Source organism: Halichoerus grypus, chromosome 8 (assembly GCF_964656455.1).
Source record: "Halichoerus grypus chromosome 8, mHalGry1.hap1.1, whole genome shotgun sequence".
In the NCBI taxonomy this organism is placed as follows: Eukaryota; Metazoa; Chordata; class Mammalia; order Carnivora; family Phocidae; genus Halichoerus; species Halichoerus grypus.
Genome location: NC_135719.1, coordinates 51,292,418 through 51,312,311, shown reverse-complemented (window position 1 = coordinate 51,312,311; position 19,894 = coordinate 51,292,418). Strand labels below are relative to the sequence as shown.

Below are 19,894 nucleotides of genomic sequence, written 5' to 3'. Positions count from 1 at the left end.
CATCACTACCTTTAAGAAGTCGCTCTGAACAGAGCCGTGTATAGCCGTAGATGTTCATTGGGCTCCCCGGCCTCTCGTCGTCTTGTTTCATTCCTTTGATGGCGTAGCTTCCTCTTTTTTTTTTTTTTTTTTGGAAACCTGATCCCTCCAAAGAGGATCCTCGAGGTGCCATTGGGATTTCATAGTGAGTCCTCAGCGGAAAACACGTGGGATAGATCAGCCTAAGCTTTTGTCATTCAGCTCCTCTGGTTTCTGCCTTTTTAAAAATTGTCTGGGTCTATAAAAGGTTTTTCAGTAACTGATTTTTGCATAAACATGACTTTCTTAATTGTGTATGATAAACGTTTTATTCTTTCAAAGTCATACACAACTCAAATAGAAATGGACTCAGGAGACTATAATAAATGGAAAGGCAGGAGGAGATGTCTAGAAATGACAGCCTAGAATTTTCAGCAGAGCAGTGATCTCAGCCTCTCCTAAAACCTGTGGGAACCGGAGGCGCCAAGGGAAAAGGCAGCAGTCTGGGCCACACAACTAATCAGCAGAGCTGTAGCTACATGAGGTCTTAAACCACATGTGGTGCCTTTCTGAGCAAGGGCATCTTGCAACCCTGTGCCAGAAGCTTAAACATAAAAAGGAATTGACTGCTCTCAGCTTGTTTCTCTCCTTCACCTTCACTTTATTTATCTTTGTGTTTTCTCTTCTGGGCTTCCCCTTTGCCATAAAAAAAAAATCACTTTGTTTAAGATTCTTCCATACCATGGGCTCCGTTCAGAAGTGCTGTGTGATGAATGGTAGATGGGCAGCTTTGTAATTTGCCCTGATTAAATTGTAGACTTACGTCCCAGCTGCGTGACTTACTAAATATTTACAGATTCGCAAGTCTGCAACGCTGCAAAGTTGTCTTGTTTTATGGATGTGGGGCCTTTTGCATGATTGCATTATGGTAAGGGGAGGACCACCTGCTGCATCTGTGCTGACGCGGCCGAAGCAGCAGCTGCTCAGAGGTGGCCTCAGGGCCACCCAGAGACCATCCAGCTGAAGCCTTTAGACAAGAGTCACCTCAAAGCTGAGTGAGCGAGACATCAATGTGTCATTTTCATGCGGATGGTACATGTTCTAACAAGAATCCTTCATAGTTCTCTACCCCAAAGAGCACTGTGCAGAGAGTCTGACCCAGAAGTTCAGAATCCTCAGATCTAGCTCTGGCACTGCCTCTGAAAGTGGACAAGACACCTGTCAGTGCTGGACCTCATCTGTGAAGCAGTCCGGTGAGATGCGCTTGAAGGTGGGCTCCTCAGCGTTTCTCAGGGTGTTCAGATTCTCTTGTTACATGCTCTGGCGTTTCTAGTCCTCATCCCCTTCTTGGGTATGCCAAGCACTAGGTGCCATGTACAAAGGCGCATGTTCATTCTAAGGGAAGTGTTGCTATAGTTTCTAAGAACTAGTTTCTATTCATAGTGTATCACCAAATCCCATCATCCTTAGAAGTGAATTTAAGGATGAACAGCCACTTCGCAGAGGAGGCTATCCAGATGGCCACTAAGTGTATGAAAAAGTGCTCAACGTCATTGTATTCCTTAGGGAAATAGAAGTTAAACCTCCGTGAGCTACAATGGCACACCCAGCAAAATGGCTACAATAGGAAATCTGACAATAGCTAGTTTGGGCTAGGGTGTAGAGCATCTAGAACGCTCATACATGGCTGGTGCAGTGTATAATGGTAAAACCATTCTGAAAAGGTCTTGTAGTGTCCTCTAAAGCTAAACTTACTCTGTGACACAGCAGTTCAGCTCCTAGGTTTATATCCAAGAGCAATGATTCCATCTGGCCACCTAAATGCATGTAAAGAACTCTCTTGGTGGCTTTATTCCTAATAACCCCAAACACAAAACAGTCCAAATGTCCATTAGCAGAGGAGAGGATAAACAGATGGTGACTTTGTATCATGAAATACGACATAGCAAGAAAGAGGAATGAATGTGACAACATGGGTGAATCTCCTAGCATTCTGGTAGCAAAAGAAACCAGACACAGAAGAATGCATTCTTGTGGTTCCATCAACAAGGAGTTGAAGACTTGGTAAAACTAGTCTATGGTGATCAAAGCTACACCAGTGCTTACTTCTGGCATGAGAGGTTCTTGGTGCAAGAAGGACACAGGCGATGGAACTGCTCTGTCGCCATCTGGTTGGTGGTTACGTGCTTGTAAACACGTAAAAAATCACCGAGCTGCCCATGTGCACTGCTCACTTTCTTGCATAGAAGTCGTGCCCCAATAACAACAATTGGGAAGGGAAGTGCATCCGAATGATTCATCTGTGTCCTTGATCGCCTGCACTTTGGTGTTTTAGGCCTGTGGACATGCAGGGCAGAGTGTGTGGGTGAAGCCAGAGCAAAATTACTTTTCACATGGCGCTTGCTATCACACAGCTCTTAGATTGGCCCAGAACCAGTGGTACGGGCTGCTACTTGGAGAAGCGTAGCGATTCATATTTTTGATAAGTCATTTGGACCCCACCTGGACCACACACTATCAGAGGGTGCACTCCTTTCTAGGAAGCTGTGGTCCAGTAGCTGATTTTCAAGTAAAGTATGACTTTTAGGTGGAATCTTATAGAAAGTGTGGTGGGCTTTCATTTCCAGGGGTGGCTGCCAGAGAGACAGCCCAAGCTCTGAAAACGCTGGCCCAGGCTGCTCGTGGGGTGGCCGCATCCACGAGCGACCCCGCAGCTGCGCATGCCATGTTAGATTCTGCTCGAGACGTCATGGAAGGCTCCGCCATGCTCATCCAAGAAGCGAAGCAGGCCCTGATTGCACCTGGGGATGCTGAGAGTCAGCAGAGACTAGCCCAGGTGAGGCCCAGAATTGGCAGTGATGGTCATCACTAAAGTGGTCGTGTTGGCAGGCTGTCTCCTGGGCACTCTTTTCCCGGTGTGAACATTTTTCAATCAGTGGGTGTTTTCAAAACCTCCCAAAGTACTATAGCAATGGAGGCCGTACACGATTCCCACTTTTGTAAGTCTTGCCTAGTCCCCCCCCATAATAGGAGATCTGCTTAATTGAGTCAACAGAGAGTATGGGGGCAGGGGCGCTCTTGAAATCTATCCTTGGAATTTCGGGAGCCAGGTCCCAGCATGTTTGTTGGGGACCCGTGCATGCTTAAGTATATTCCTCTTCCTAGTCTGGGAGTGAGGTAGATATACTTAGTCTGGCTCGACTGCCTTTTTGGATGAGTCTTTGCCACCCTAATGAAACTAGTGGGCTAGACGCCATCTGGGCAAAGCTCTAGACCGGAAGCTGGGAAGGAGATGGTCTAGTTAAAGGGAACGACACAGCCCACTTCCAAAGACCTTATCCTTGACCTGAGTGCAGACAGCGAGCCGTCACCCATCCTAAAGGGACAGCATGTGGGCAACTCCAAGTTGGTCTGGAAGCACTCAGAGAGTCCTGCCTGCCCTTGGGCGGGGTGTGGTCTGGGGGTGATGGCCCCAGATTGTGACACCTAACTGTGACGCAAAGAACGCAAGGCCTCCTTCCACTTCGGTGACCTCCGCGGGGCTCTCAAGAAGGGAGCTCTTTCTGTTTCTCTTGGTGGCGGCTCTCTTTGTTGTGGAACCTGACATAATATTGGAGACTTCTGGGTTTGAGTCACAGAATCGTGACTTAGCCTGGTGCCGGGTGCACATAAGGCGTACCGTGTCACTGTGTCAGCCCCTTTGCCAAGACAGGACGTTAACCCCGGTGAGAAGCCTCAGCGAGGTGATTTAATGGCAAACAGCGTCCACTGGATGCTGGCAGATCATGTCCCGATGCTTTCCAGCTCTGCGTACTATCACTGCTGGCTCCCCACCCGTCTGCGGCAGGGTTGGGAAGGTGCTCTCTCACGGGGCTTTTCTCCCTGTGTGTATGCAGGTGGCCAAAGCCGTCTCGCACTCCTTGAATAACTGCGTGAATTGTCTCCCGGGGCAGAAGGATGTGGACGTGGCCTTGAAGAGCATTGGCGAGTCCAGCAAGAAGCTGCTTGTGGACTCGGTGAGAGGCTTTGCATGGGGAAGGGGCACTGGGGGGCTGGGCTCACCCTGGGTGTGAGGGGAGTCTTCTCCCTTCCATGGGATCTCTGAGCAGCTAACCTCTGTCTGAGGAGGCCTGTTTTGCCTCCCAGTTTGCCTTTCCTTGTTCTGCTTTGCCATCAGCAAAGTTTCCAGGTGGAGCTTTAAAAGTTTACTTTTTCTTTGAGTCCATGTTGCTGTTTGCTCTCCAGTCAGCCCAGTGAAAACAGGAAAGGTGGGTATGTGATCCTCTGATTTCTTATCAGGACATCTCGGGCAGGGACGGTCAGGTGGTGGAGGGATGTGTGTGTCTAAGACATCTGAGAGAGTGAGTAGTCTAAGGAATCTACTTGCTCTTGGAGCCCGTTCCCAGTTTTGTGAGCCCCTTTCAGTGGGGTGGGTGGGGGAAGGTGGAGCTGGGCTCATTCATTTCTTCTCGGCCTGGTGCCTGGCACATACCAGGTCCTCAAGCAGTGTACATGGTAGGACTAATAGAGCCTAGCTTAACTCTCTGGAACAAATAGGAATAGTTCCACCAATGACACTTCTGATCCACACAAAAGCTATGTGAGCAAAGGCTACTAATAAAATTGGTGGCTATTAGTTTGGAAGAATAGGATGTGAAGTTTAATAGCATCTGTCTTTTTGTTCTAGAAAGCTAAACCTTTGAGAGGTTCCATCCAAAATGAAGTGGTGGTTCAGAGCATGGATCCTGGAGTCAGACTGCCCAGGTGTGAATCCTGGCTCTGCTACTGAGGGGACCGTAGCCCCCGAGGATAGACCACTTTTAGATCTACTGTGTCTAGCACTGAAGAGGTGTTTAGTAATTCAGTGAATGAAATAATGTCTGTATGTTAAAGGTCAGACTTAACATAGGCGGCCTCAGACCACACAGAGCCTTATAGTCTAGATGACTCAGAAATGCAGCCCTGGGAGAGTCTTTCCCTCCACAGAGCCTTCCTTCATTTCCCCCATGCGAAGTAAAACTTCTTATGGGGTGTGCCTGTTCTCCCCACTGCAGTTACCTCCGAGCACAAAGCCTTTCCAGGAAGCCCAGAGTGAGCTGAACCAAGCCGCGGCTGATCTGAACCAGTCTGCAGGGGAAGTGGTCCATGCCACCCGGGGCCAGAGCGGAGAACTGGCCGCAGCCTCTGGCAAGTTCAGTGATGATTTCGATGAATTTCTCGATGCTGGCATTGAGATGGCAGGCCAAGCTCAGGTGAGTGTGGCTGTGGCTGCCTGGAGCAGACCCTTGCCTGTCTATTCTCGCGGACTGTCCGCCCTGGAGGCGCTGGGCAAATAGGAACAGGGAACCTGTCAGCAGGTCACGCTGTTGTGTTCTCTTTCCTGCTTAGAAAGCTCTGTGACCTCACAGGCCTGGCATTCCTAAAGACGCTATTAGCTTATGTGTGAAATGCTTCTTAGAGATGAGGGATAACCTCCCATGATCATCCAGCAGGGTTCATGGTTTACTTACGCTTTTCGGAGGGAGGGCAGCTCTGTGTCCTGTACTTCTTATGTGGTATAATATAGTAAAAAACAATGTGTTTGAGGTTCATTGGGCCCATTGGAGGGGGCTGTGTCTAATACCAAGTGTCAAATGATTAAAAATTACCTCTTTGAGGGACACCTGGGTGGCTCAGTCAGTTAAGCATCTGCTTTCGGCTTGGGTCATGATTTCAGGGGTCCTGGGATCGCGCCCCACATCGGGCTCCCTTCTCTGTGGGGAGCCTGCTTCCCCCTCTCCCTTTGCCTGCCACTCCCCCTGCTTGTGCTCTCTCTCTCTCTCTGTCAAATAAATAAATAAAATCATTAAACAAAATTACCTCCTTGAGATGAACAGATAAAGCCCTTGTTCAGAACAAGGGAACATGACTGGTCTGGTGTCAGCCTGCAGAGCTGTTTCTTCTTGAGCTCCTGTGAACTCCCTAAAGGAGACACCCAGGGTGTCTTGCTGTGTGATCTACAAATGGTTGTTTCTCAGATAGGAAGTCAGCCAGGTGAGAAATGTGCCTTTCCCCGAGTCAGGAACTTCTGGGGTGCAGTCAGCTCCGAGTACGGAGACAGTGCCGGGCATTTGTGCCAGGCTGAGATGTGTGAGCTCCTTGACAACGCCAGCATTGTTGAGCAAGACGCTGGAACCCTGGCCTGGTCTGTGCACTGATGTGCCGGTGCTCTCTCTCCCTCTCTCTCCTTCCCTCCCCCACTTTCAATGCTTGCACTTGTGAGACAGCACAGCTCTTGGCTGACCCACTTGGGGATGGATCTCTGTCCTGTGGCGGGCATCTTGGTGTGGCTATCTGTTTGGGGGAGGGTAGACACGGGGCAGTGTCTCTACCAGTTAGGCATCTGCAGACTAATGGGGCTTAATGCAGTCTCTGTAGATAACTTGCTTCCATTTCAAGATGCTTCTCCCAGCTCTCTGAATGCTGCCCGGGAGAAATGGACGGTTCCTGATTACTCTGCCTCCTTTCGACTTTGCAGACGAAAGAAGACCAGATCCAAGTGATAGGCAACCTCAAGAATATCTCTATGGCATCCAGCAAGCTGTTGTTAGCTGCCAAGTCTCTCTCGGTGGATCCAGGAGCCCCCAATGCAAAAAATCTCCTGGCAGCTGCTGCAAGGTAAGAGTGGAACAAAATGTACTTTCATGTGTGGTTAAATAATGTCGGTGTTTGAGAGACAGGCCTGACGTCCTGCTGCTCTGGCGAGGAGCAAAGCCCTGGTGCTGTTTTCATGTTGTCAGAGGCAGAGTCGTGACTGTGGCATTTGATTAAACCGGCTCATCCTCACGTGCTTTCCCTACTAGAGATGTTTTCTGTCTTCTCTTACAGCCTTTCAGCTTGCTTAGACTTAAGGCCCCTATTGATTTATAAGCATGATGGCTTAAATGGATGTTCTTAAAGGAGTGTTATATCTTTCTAATGATGAAAGTAGTATGTGCTCATTGAAAAAAATCAGAAAATACTAAAAAGCATTAAAAAAAAAACAAACACACACACACCCACAACACCCAGCAAGCCGTCCCACATTTCTTGAGCACTTACTGTGTGCCTGGCATCAAGGCATCATTCATTCATGAGATGAATTTAAACATGTTCCATTTGTCACATGCAGAAGGGCTCCAGTTTCGGGTGAATGCGGTAGTGGTGGGAGTCAACTGTTGAGTTTGGGGTGGTGCCAGCGTCCTTTCCCACTGTTTTCACCCGAGGAAGCGGTGAATACAACACAACGTCCGCTCCAGGGCCACTGTTTCAGTTTCGTTCAATAACCAGTGACTGAATGCCGGTCCGTGGAGAAACTGCAGTGACAGCCCGGGAAGATTTTGTATTAGCAAGCCCACATTCATTTTCCTGAACCAGGAGGGTGCAGGGTGTTTGATACTTCTCTAGTGCTGTGGGCCTGTTCTCTTAGCATTGCTTGGCATCACTTTGTGTATAGGAAGGCTCACAGCAGGAAGAGATGAAGTGCAGGCAGTTAGGATATATAGCATAATTGGAAACCTTTTCAGAATGTGCAAATTAGTGATTTTTAAAAAGCATAGCTTGATTTCTACTTTTCAATTTTTTTTTTTTTTCATCTTGATTTTGCTTGTTTACTTGTGTATTTGTCTTTTCATGTCTTTCTCTCTTCTGGGTGCTCAATGGCTGTCTTTTTAAATTGAGTTCAGAGTCAGGAGAGCTGAATTCTAGTCCAGGCTTTAATGTTTGACACACTTGGTTACATTGGTTGGATTGTTCAACCTGTCCCAACTTTCCCATCTGCAACATGGGGGTGGGTACTATGTCGTCCTTAAGTTCTAAGTTCTTGTTAGCTCTCATCAGTATACAGTATATCTTGGTGCTTATGGTTAAAACTGGTCTCTGGTCTCCTCTTGGCCTGTAGTGCTTTATTTATTTGTTTGTTTATTTATTGTTTGCGGGTGGTAGGGGTTGGAATTAGATCATTTTAGAGCAGGTCCCTTAAAAGCCCGTGAGTGTCTGTAGTTCTTCCTAGGTGTATATACTTCAGCTTCGAACAGTAGCGAGAGCCCCTAGGAGACTGGAAAAATACCCTCCCACCTCCCTGCCTCCAGCTTCTGCTTTGTGGCTGTGCTAGCGGGGCCCTCCGAGGGGTGGGGGCTGAGGAGGGAGGCGTGATGTCCTCTCTGTTGAGCAGCTGTTTCTCATATGAAACCCTCTCTTGATTCTTCTTTTTCCTACAAAGAGCCTTTGGATAGGGCAACTGATGTTTCCAGGTATCTGAACTCAGATGTTTTTCATTATCTTCAGTTTTTTGCATCATTTCAGAATTAACAGTTTCCAGCTTAGAACGCACTGTTCACTCTCTTAAATCATGGAAGAAGGGGAGAGTGTAAATTGGCCTTTTGCAAGCCAGGTAGGGAAGGCAGGCCCTAAAGGATTATGGTCGGTGTCAGGGCTCTGTGGGTGTCTGAAGGCCCTCTGGTGGTGACATTGAGGAAGGGGCCTGGAGACGAGGTAATGACAATTTCTTTGCCTCTGTCCTGGCTTTGAGCAGTTGACAGGGAGTTCCAGCCTGATGGTTTCATAGCCAAGTACGTGCTTAAAAATCATCACAGGAAATGACTGTCTCAGGATGGAACTGTGGTCAGAAGATGCCGGCACATTCTCCTTGGCTTCTTGGCACATGTTGGGAAGCTCTGCTCCTTGAGGTGATTTCCCAGTGGAAGCTCTGGCCAGGTCAAGTGAGTCAGGCGAGCGGTTCTTCGGAGGTGAAGCTCTGCACAGCTGGGGTGCATTCATTCATTCATTCAACAGATTTTTACCACGTGCCTGAAATGGGCTGGGCCCAGCACTGGGGCTGGGTGGGTGCACACTGTGATGAGACAGGGATAGCCCGGTGGAGTTAGGGCAAGGGACGTGTGCACACACAGCATGCTCACCTCATTCCATCTGGATGCTGAAGCAGCCCTGCATGTGAGTGCCCTTGGAGTTGAGCCACTGGGATCTGACTGCTGTTGTCCTCATCTTCAGTCCCACCACCCTCCCTATTCCTGGGACAGCCCAGCCCTGCCTGTGTTTCATGTGGATGTCCCCAAAGGCCCCATTGATGCCATTGTGGGGACCTAGACCTGGACCAGTGCAGCCCTGCCCTGCTCCAACATCCATAGACTTGAATCCTTTGTTCTTGATGGTCTCCATGATTCTTCCTGCTTTGGGAAAAAAGATTGATCTCTGGAAAAGCAGGTGGGTATGCCCTTTCCCTCTGTTCTTCATTCTGCATTGGAGCCCAGGTACACATGAGGAGCCCAGTCCTTTGGTTTCTGATGCTTAGAGGAGATGAAGTCATTTTCTGTTTAGTGCCCGGCTCGTTTGTCTTTTTCCTGTGTAAGTGGTGAGCTCTGACTCTCTTCTGAGGAGCTGGGTAGAGCTGGAGACCCTTTGTCAACCCTTCAACAGCTTTTTCCCTGGCCAGGGGCTGGTCTGATGCTCCCTGAACTTAGTCAAAGAAATGGAAAACCAGGTTGCATTGGAAAAAGGAGGGCGCATCCTACCTCTGAGCACCTCCCCTGCTCCAGTGCTCACACCATGGTCATGCTGGCCAGAAGGACTCCCTGGCTGAGACTTCACGCCCACGGCTGTCGCTGCCAGCATTGGGACCCAGCTGCTTTCCTGTCCCCTGAGGCTTCCCTAGAACTTTGCAGACGATTCCTCTTCCTGGGCTGCCCTTTGTTTTGAGGTTCCTGCCAGGCAGGCTTCCTCCTGTCTCCAGAGACAGTGAAAAAGGATACGCCAGCAAGCAGCGCTTCCACACTGTGGCAAAGAAAAATATAAACTAGGCCATCTGTTGCTCTCCTGTAGAATGTTCTCTTCCCTTTATCCAAATCAGGATCTCACTGACTTCTCCGATTGTTGCAGCCCACATCGAGCTCTCCCTTCCATGCAGAACCCATGCCATCCGTGTGTGCTCCCTGCGAGCCTAGAGCATGTCTGGCCTCTCGGAGGTTCGGGATCCTGTATGACGTGCTCCCGCCTTCACTGCTTCCTTTGGTTTACCTTCTGTGTGTCTTACCTGTTCATTATCCGGCTTCTCCAACCGGATTGCAATCACCTTGCTTTCCTAGAGAGACAAACTATATTATTTTTTAATTGCCATACCTTGTACAGAGCAGGACCCAGGGAATATGCACATGTGGAATTTGGGGTGCTCTTTTTTCCTGCCTAAGGACGTTGTCCCTTGAGGAAGGGAAATGTCTGATGTTGGTGTTTTCCCCTCCAAGCTCCTTATCAGATGATTTGTGCTTACCAGATCATCAGAAGCAGAAATTGGTTGATTTTCTTCTCTCACCCTTGGCCCATCTCCATATCTATTGAGAATTTCCCTCCAGAGCTCCCAAACTAGTTGAATCAATTCAGTCAGTATCTCTGAACACTAAACAATGTGTAGGTTAGAGGCCTTTTTTTTTTTTTTTAAGATCTAAGGTTATAGATTCCAATTTAAAAAAAAAAAAAAACTGAGAGTGGCTGGATATGCCTAAAGAACGAAACACAAGTAAACTCTACTTCTAGATGGGAGAATTATGGTTGCTTAACTTCTTTTTATTTTTAAAAAATAAACTTGTGCAGCTTTAGTCATTGTTTTTAAATTGTGGGAAAATATTTTAAAACTGCGGTTCAGGCCTATTTGGATTCATATAGAACAGAGGGAGGATGCTGCTATTTTTGGCCCTCTCTTTGTGACAGTGTAAATTGGCTAAATCATCATTTTTTATTGGATTTACTGAAATTTTTTATTTAAAAATAAAATTACTTTAAAAAATATAAATCTAACTTTTTGGTATGTCATTCTGTCACTTTTTGAGTATATATATGTTTAATTTTGCAGCTGTGGGCTCCTGTTTATACTGTTTTGTAAATTTTGTTAATGGTGAATCATGAATATTCTTCTATGTTAGGAATATGCTATGCATTATGACTTCTAACGGGCACCCAGAATTCCATTGTAGACTATACATTTATTTAGTCAATCCTCTGTCATTGCATATTTGGGTTGCTTCTAATCCTTTGATCTTACAACTAACTGCTATAGTTTGAAGCATAAAAATACTATTTTTCATTGTCAGATCTACATAACCCTTTGCCTCTGGGCCACTTATTTTATTACTGGGCTATCTACTCCAGACTCTAAAATGAGTTATGAGGATAAATTATACCTAAATCATGCTCCCTAATCATGGATCAGTATTACCCCAGTGACTCATTCAGACATCCGTGCTGTGCTGGCACTTTTATGGACTATCCAACCACAAACTGCTAGTCTGTTGGGGTTTTTTACCCCAAGTTTTTATTTGAAAAATTTTCACATCTAAAAAATCAATAAAAGACGAGGACAATAAGCAGCTATATATTCTTTGGATTCCCCAATCGTAAACAGTTTTTAATGGACAAATCTATATATAAAAACAAGGTTTTTAAAAAAAAAAAATGCAGATAAACAGGAAACATTGAAAGAAATGAGCTAAAGGGAACGCTTGTGTGATACGTGGAAATATCCTGCACTGTTGAGGGCATTCTGCACCTTCGTTATGTTCACACCTGTCCACTCGGAAGTGTGTCTTGAAGCCTACCACCCGGAACATGGCTCTGGACTCCGAGGGACCCGTCTGGAGAATACATCATGGACCACACCCTCCAAGATGCCCAGAGTTAGACCTTACCTGCTCTCTCGGTTGTTACTGTTGGGCTTTCCACCACAGAGAACCCAGTGCTTCTGTATGAAACCTTCATTAAGCACTTTGCCCCAAATAAATGAATCGCTAGAGTCAATCTTACAAAAACTATTTTGAGATTCTTTCTTGAGTTGAGGAATGTTTTTTCTTCTTCCCATCCGCCCTAGCTAAATTTAAAATTCAAAACAGTATCTCCTCATCAAATAATTAAGCTGATTGCCTTTGTACTTTGGCAACATCATTTTCCATCTAATTTGATATTCTGTGGGAAGCTGCAAAGCCAATTTAATAAAATGAGACACCTTTATATTAGGCAGTGCTAATGATTAACAGCAAGTGTGCTCTATTTTGTTTTTGTTTGTTTTATTTTAAGTTGCGGGTTAGCTGCAGTGGTTAGCAACTATGAATAGAATTTAGGGCCCTGCCAGAGTGTAGACCAGTTCTGGCCATACAGAAAAATGGCTATGGATCTGGCTTTGGAGTCAGGTAGTCATGGATTTGAGTGTTGTTTTTGCTCCTTACTTGTAGCATCCCCTTAGGGAGTTCTCTCCTATCTGGTTTTTGTTTTTTTTTTTTTCCATTTCTAAAACACAAGGGTATTCAATTTTAAGACTTAATATAAAAACATTGTGGTATTGGCAAAGGATTAGACACGTGGGTCAGTGGAACAGAGTCCAGAAGTAGACCCACATAAATATGGCCCAGGGGTTGTCAAGAAAGTTACAAAAGCAATGCAATGTAGAATGAAGAGCCTTTTAAATGAAGGGTGCTGGAATAATTAATTGGACCTACATAAGCCACCCCCACCCTCCACAGAAAAAGAACCTGGACCCATATTTCACACCTTTAAAAAAAATTAACGCAAAATGGACCATGACTTTCTAAATGAACTATGGCCTAACCTAGGCAGGAGTTAAGCAGAGGCTGCTCAGGAGAGGTGGAATCCTTGCCAATATAGAAAAAACTCTGAGCTGCTTCTCAAGTTCTAAGAAGAATAGAAACACATATAAAATCATGAGTCTCTAATTCCTATTAATGTTAAAGAAAAGAGCTCTTTTAAAGAATAATTTGGGGATAGCTTCTAGGAACTAGCGAATCATGTAGGATTTCATGGAAAGACGAGATTTTAAAATCATTAGCACAGTTTACTCTATGTATGCCTGCTATGTTTTAAAATATATAAAACACTCCAAACTATACAAAGGCTATCCAAAAGAGCCTCAGATCATCTTATTCCTTATGGGCTGCTAATGAAGGATATTTAAAAACAGTGTTAAATGATCTTTTTGCTATTTGCAACTTTGTTGTGAATTCTTTCCTATGAATATATTAAAAGATAGTCCTACTTTCCTAAAAGAACCATTAGTACCCTTGAAAGGGAAATCAAATGAGTAATCACAGGCAGAGTGGGAACACTCATTCTGTCTTCGCTGGTTGTAGTTTATTTTTGGTTGTTCATAGCCTTGGCGAAGAGCTCTCACGGGGACCCCAGCCTTTATAATGAATTCCTTGTATTTCTGGTGAACCTACAAAGCATTGTTGGGGAAATTACTGTTGATCTTTACAAAATAAAACAAAAACCTTTTATCTGTTTCTGTTACAGAGCTGTGACCGAGAGCATCAATCAGCTCATCACTCTGTGCACCCAGCAAGCTCCAGGCCAGAAAGAATGTGATAATGCCCTACGGGAGCTCGAGGTAGGTCCCTAGAAAGGCTGCTGGGGATTTAAGAGGCTGTGACTCTCTGTCCTTCCCAGAACGGGTCAGTTTCTTCTCCTCTGTTCTTGCCTTATGTCCTTCCTGGAAGACTACTGAGGCCAAAGTTTCGATCCAAGTGAGAAGGAATTGAAGAAAAATTAGATTTGGTGGGTTTATCATCTCTGCTTCCCCTTTTTCCACTAGGATGAGAGTTATTTTGTTTAAAGGACTCTATTTCAAATAGGAAGAGGTCTGGACGTAAGCTGAAGACGAGCAATTTCTACCTAAAAAAAGTTTTGGAGTCATTATGCTGGCACAGTTGGGAGAAGCTGGGTTAGATGTTCTTTTTGAGTAAAAATGATTTTCCCATACATTTTATTTTAGACACTGTAGGGGGCACATTAGTGGAAACTCAGGAGTAATACTTACTACCAATCAAGGTGACTGTGAGACCTGTAGTGGCCCAGAACAGTGTGGGTGCTTCCCAATTTATATTCATACTTAGGGCTTATTTATAATGGAAAATTCATCTGTGCCTCTAGGATGTACACAGGTAAACAAAATCATTGTGCCCACTTGTATGTAAAGCAGTCCTAACCAGTGCAGGTTATATTGAAACAGCCAACTAGGTATCTCAGTGCATATGGGTTGGTTGTACCCAGTATACCTTTAGTTTTCCGGATGATTAGCACGGGAGTACCCAGCATGCCAGAGGGGGTCTGACTGCAGCTTCTGAAGGGTTTGATTGAGGCCCAGTCTGTTGGTGGCAGTTGGCCAGTAAGCACAGCTGGAGGGGAGAAGAGGCTTGTTACCTGAGGACTAAAGCATTCTGAAAACAGTGGAGCCTGATTCCTATGTTGGGTTAATTACCATCCTACCCCGCTCTGTTCACATCCGCAAACACGATATGTGGGCTTTTGGTCCAAATCAGATCTGTAGGCCCAGATACAAACACTCTGTCCTTTAATGGTATCCTTGGTTGCCAAAATTATGACTCTTTCGGGACGGCTGTTACTAAAACAATTTTGATTGTGTGAAGAGCGGGAAGAGGTTCTTCAGTGAAATGCACTCCTTTATGCTGCCCTCTTTCCTGGGATCTTAGTAACTCAGCAGTTTCCACCATGACCTCCCCCAATCCTTGGCAACTCAAATGGCTGTACCCCCAAAGGCTGCTGGGTCCAAATGTACATTCTCACTCAGTGGGGAGGAGGTTGAATGGCTCTATCTCAGACTTAGCTCCCCTGGAAAATTCCCTCATATGTGACTGTTGGAGATTATTACAACATGCAAGCTCACGATGATTTTCAGTGGACTGGAGACAAAGGAGCAAGCTCCATGCCCTGCTCCTTGAGGGATTCCTAAATAGGAGTGAATGTTTTCTATACTTTTTGAATTAAAAACAAATGAACCATCCCAGTGGGCAGTTTTAGGGAGTTCCCTTCTTTCATGCCTATGCATTAAAATGTTGCAGAATTGAAAACTGAAGGTTCTCCTCATCAAGTAGAAATCAGTTAATGTGTCCTTGAAATGTAAACTCCTTGGAGTTACCCAGCAGAGAAATTATGCTAATTGACCATTGCCTTACATTAGCTTTTAGATTTTCTTAAGGAAAAAAAAAAAAATCTCTCCCTTTTGTGGATACCATGCTTCTCCTTCAAATTTGTAAACAGGAGACTCTCCTCTCTGTCAAAGCTATACCCTGCCATCAGTGTTGTGTTGCTAGCAGGAAATCTGAAGTCACAGATAAAACCATCTAAATTCCTCTCAAGAATGTGGATAAATGAGTGATCATGACCAGAATCCTATATGCGGAGGGGGAGTCGACAGTTGGTATTTTACGTTGAAATTTCTCTTGTTCTATAACACTTGCTTGCTTTTTAAGTTGTGTTTTCCTTCCGTAGACTGTCAAGGGGATGTTGGACAATCCTAATGAACCTGTGAGTGACCTCTCTTACTTTGACTGCATTGAGAGTGTGATGGAAAACTCCAAGGTAAGCCTGTCTGTGCTGTTCACATTCCTCCTCATTGTGTGGAAGGATCTAGACATGCTCTGTATGCATCTGTCTTTGGCCTCTCTGTGTGGCTGCATATATTACAAAGCCTCACGGTGGAGCCCTTTGCTCAGGTGCTCCTCAAACTTGACTGTGCATCAGAATCACTTAGGGGTCTTGTCAAACACAGATTGCTGGACCTTAGCCCTGAGTTTCTGATTCAGTAGATCGGAGGTGGGGCTGAGATTGTGCATTTCTGACAGGTCCCTCGGTTCCTGCCAATGCAGTCCAGAAGTAACACTTAGAGATACGGTGCTTATACCATATTGTAGATGGTTCTTACTGTGAATCAAATCATGGATTTCTTTCACTTGGGACTGAATTGCAAGGGAAAGCCCATCAGGGACCTTGGCTATTATGAGACCCCCTTGTCTGTTCTTCTGGCCATCCATTAATGGCATCATTCTCAAGTTACTTGAAAAATTGGGGGTTCTTTTGGGAGGTGGGAGTGAGAAAATCTAAATACTGCAATAGTTTGTGTCCCCACCCTCTGCCACATCTTAACCTTGCTCAACAAAATCTTATTTCTTCTTATTTACTTTGATGTGGTTAGCAATTGGGGGTGGGGAGGCTAAAAAGATTTCTTAGTGGAGCAATAATGATTTTTTAAAAAGTCAAGAAGCACTAACCTGTGATGGCAATACCGAAGTTATTGAGAATGCTTCAAAACCGGGTTAAAATGAAATACAAGTGAGACGAGCGGATATGGAACAGTCGCCAGTACCAAGTTTGTGCTTGGAGCACAAGCACGTGTTTGTCTACGTCAGTCTGACGTTAGCTTTGGGGACACAGCTGTGTTGGTGATGTCAGGAGGGGCATGCCTTGCAATGGGCTAAGCCTAGAGTTTGCTCTGTCCAGCACCCTTCATGGAATTCTGGATTGCCTAAGGGAAGGGTGCATGTGTCTTACACACTTAGATCCAAAGAAACTCTTCCTTCCTAAAGAGGGAGGCAGCTTGATAGGACGGACAATACTGTGCATACAAATATCTTCTAACTTCTCTGCTTTGCAAGTCTTCATGTACACTGGACTATGTTGTGTATCTAAGCAATTTTAGGGAATTTTTTCCCCATCCCAGATGGCTTATTAATGAAGAATTCTGTATTGGCAGTGCCATAGTCTTTCTAAAGGGTTGTGTTCAACATCTTCTATTCCATCATCTGTGACCCTGGGAAGTAGGACTAGGACCTGCCCTCTTGGGGCATGACAAGGCCCATGGAAGACAACACCAGCTATGGGGCAGGTATCCTGCCCCTGCCCATGTGACCTTCTGTGTGACCTTATGTAGGGTGCTCTACCTCTCTGGGTTGGATTCTAAATATTAAAATCCCTTTTAGCTCTTACTTTAAGACCTCTAGAGAAAAAAAGACATCAGTGATTTTCAAAATAAGGGGAAATACTTAAAAATTTAGGAAATAGTCTTAATGTTCAGATCACCTATCTATATATATACGCACACTTTTTAACAAAGCCATACTTAAATTTTACTATCAATAAGTAAATGAATAATATCAGCAAGGGTATGTCTTCTGCTTTCCTGGGTGTGACTCCCTGCAGTTCAGTATATGTGTCTGATTTTTCTGGGTACTGACAGGTCTCACTTGAGACCATTCACCTCTGGGATGCCCTGTTTAGATTTTACTTTATTGGTCTGTATATATTAACTGTAGCTCTTTGAGATCTAGATAACTTTTTTCTTTTTTGAAGAGAGAGCGAGCGAGCAGAGCAGGGCAGGGGAGGGGGCTAAAGGGGGGGTTGGGGCAGAGAGAGAGAGGGAGAAAATCCCAAGTAGGCTCTGTGCTGAGCTTGGAGCCAACCGATGCAGGGCTCAATCTCACGACCCTGAGATCATGACTGAGCTAAAATCAAGAGTTGGACGTTTAACCAACTGAGCCACCCAGGCGCCCCAAGATAAAGATAGTTTTTAGATGAAAGGTTCATGGTTTCATTATTCATTTCTCTTTACGAAACAAATGATATAATTCTCTTAAATCTCCTCTTAATGCATATAAAGAAAAATAATGACAAATCGTGTACATTAAGTGGCTTTGAATGTTAAAGTTGGAAGTGTAGCGCCCTTTTCCCCATGGCTGGAAGAAATGCTGGTTCGCGAGTATCACTGGTTGGTTGTTTTGCAGGTTCTGGGCGAGTCGATGGCAGGGATTTCACAGAACGCCAAGACCGGGGACCTCCCTGCGTTTGGGGAGTGTGTGGGGATTGCGTCCAAGGCCCTCTGTGGGCTGACGGAGGCTGCAGCCCAGGTAAGGGACTGGCCCCCAGGCCCCCTGATGCCGGCCTTCCAGCCTTAAGGCCTGTGTCTTGTGCCTCTGTGCTGTGCTCGAGTGAGGATACCAGGAGTGCCCCGTCCCTGTGGGAGGCACTGGGGAGCTCCAACGGCAGCTCCGTCCCTGACCACCATCATAGAAACCATGGTAAAGGTGGAGGTTCCTGTGCTGGCTGGGCCGTTTTGACACAGCACCAGCTGGTTACCCCCCAGGAGCACAGCAGCCTGGTGAGGACAGTGGAACTCAGAACGCTGCAGACCCAGCATAAGCCTTCAGAGGCCAGATTTGGGTTTTTTATTTTTTTTTTAAGACCACTTTTAGAGAGGAGTTGTTTTGAGGGAAAAAAAATGAGTATTACATAATTCACATTCTTTCTGAGGCTTTAAAATTGCAAAAATCTTAGTCACGCTCTTCTTAGGATCAGAGGGAGAAAAAAATTAGATACCATCCTGCAGAGACATGATCGGGCATGTTCCTTGCTTTGGTTCGACTGTCCTGTGCATCTGTAATAATTACTGGGCTCATGTGACTGAAGCTTCACAAATTGTCAGCACTTACCTTAAAGGATTTATCATTTGACCGTTACCTTGAGGCTGGAAAATTTTACTGAACCAAAGGGAAACATCCCTAGTTTGGGGGATGAAATTATCCTTATCCTGCCCCTCAAATCTCCTCGGAAATGACTTAAGATTAAAATTCTCATTCACAGTTTCATTTTCTCCCTGTGATTTGACTATCCAAAGGGTTTAAAGAGAAGACCTTCTCTTAGAGCTTCTTGTCCTCTTAGAGACCAAATAGTGCCTTTTTTTTTTCCTGAGCCATCTTACTCACTCTCCTTACTCCTGGATATACTGGTCTGAACAATAAGGATGCAGTTGGCTATGAGATGAGAAACTCCCATGCACGGCAAGCTCCAAGGTTAACCAACCCAGCGGCTCCATGCCATTGGTCTCCACCCCCTTTTTTCTGCCTATCCCATCTGCCAGCCGAAGAGTCAGCCTCACACTGAGACTGGGTCCCCTCATGGTCCTAAGATGAGCACACAGGGCTGCATTCATCCCTGTTCAGGCTCCATAGGAAAGCTTCTTGAGGATTTTTTCAGAACAGGAGACTTTGTTCCCAGAAGGATGCAGGAGACTTGGCCACCATCAGCCCGTCCGTCCTTAAACCCTTACTGGTGAGATTACCCTGACCAACCTGCACCAGGGAGCCCCTAAGAATGTGGCCTGCGCACTGCCGGGCCATCATCCCCGACAGGCTCATCCGGGAGCACAGAGAATCTGAGCTGCGCTTTCCTTCTCCCTTTCCAGGCTGCATACCTGGTGGGCATCTCTGATCCAAATAGCCAGGCGGGCCATCAGGGCCTCGTGGACCCCATCCAGTTTGCCAGGGCTAACCAGGCTATCCAGATGGCATGCCAGAACCTGGTGGACCCCGGCAGCAGCCCGTCACAGGTAACCACGGGGCAAGGGTGTGAGGTCTGTGAGTCCTTAAACTCTTGTAGGGGGATTGTGGGAGACCATGAGGAATTAGGGAAGAATACTGTTCTTCCCGAGCTTGCTCAGCCAGCTAAAGGCAGCCCTGTGGATAACAACTTGGGAGGGATATTGCAAAATGTGGTGAGCGTGGCAATGTGTCAGTGCTTTGAAATGAGGTGCTGGTGGGCAGTAGGATGAAGTCATCGCCGGGAGATTCATCAGGAGTCTCATGATTTCATTCAGGTCAGAGGACGTAGGTGGAGGGCTTGTTCTGTGCTCAGCACTAAGGGTCAACACAAGTTAGACCTGACCCCTCTATGCCCTGGCTCTTCCTCTGTTGGATAAAGCTTGGAAGATGGGGTGGTCGGGGTATGATGACAGCGCCCGGGATGCACAGAGGAACATGTGCTGATCTCTGTGAGGGCCTGTCAAGGTTCACTGCACAGAGATGGTGGCCCTGAGCCAGGCCTCAGAGTCTGGTCAGAATTCAAAGTGCCGAAAGGACCCACAGGCATTTCAGGACTAGACAGTATGGGCAACACTCCGTATCCGAGTGGCATGAAGTCCCAGTAACTTAAGCAGCGTGTGCTGAAAGGAACAGGAACCGGCCCATAGGGCTACTAGAAGCAGCCTGTGAGTGCC

General features: G+C 46.0%; 1 protein-coding gene across 11 annotated transcripts in view; it reads left to right on the top strand.

Moving 5' to 3' along the window:
• TLN2 (talin 2) overlaps positions 1 to 19,894 on the top strand; it is a 420,448-nt gene that overhangs the window by 309,893 nt on the left and 90,661 nt on the right. For all 11 annotated transcript variants that reach the window (XM_078079262.1, XM_036081097.2, XM_078079259.1 and 8 more), the window contains 8 exons: positions 2,646 to 2,854; positions 3,915 to 4,034; positions 5,073 to 5,270; positions 6,536 to 6,675; positions 13,345 to 13,438; positions 15,340 to 15,429; positions 17,628 to 17,750; positions 19,085 to 19,228. In XM_078079262.1, the coding sequence (XP_077935388.1) occupies positions 2,646 to 2,854; positions 3,915 to 4,034; positions 5,073 to 5,270; positions 6,536 to 6,675; positions 13,345 to 13,438; positions 15,340 to 15,429; positions 17,628 to 17,750; positions 19,085 to 19,228 (1,118 nt within the window). The remainder of the gene's footprint in view (positions 1 to 2,645; positions 2,855 to 3,914; positions 4,035 to 5,072; positions 5,271 to 6,535; positions 6,676 to 13,344; positions 13,439 to 15,339; positions 15,430 to 17,627; positions 17,751 to 19,084; positions 19,229 to 19,894) is intronic.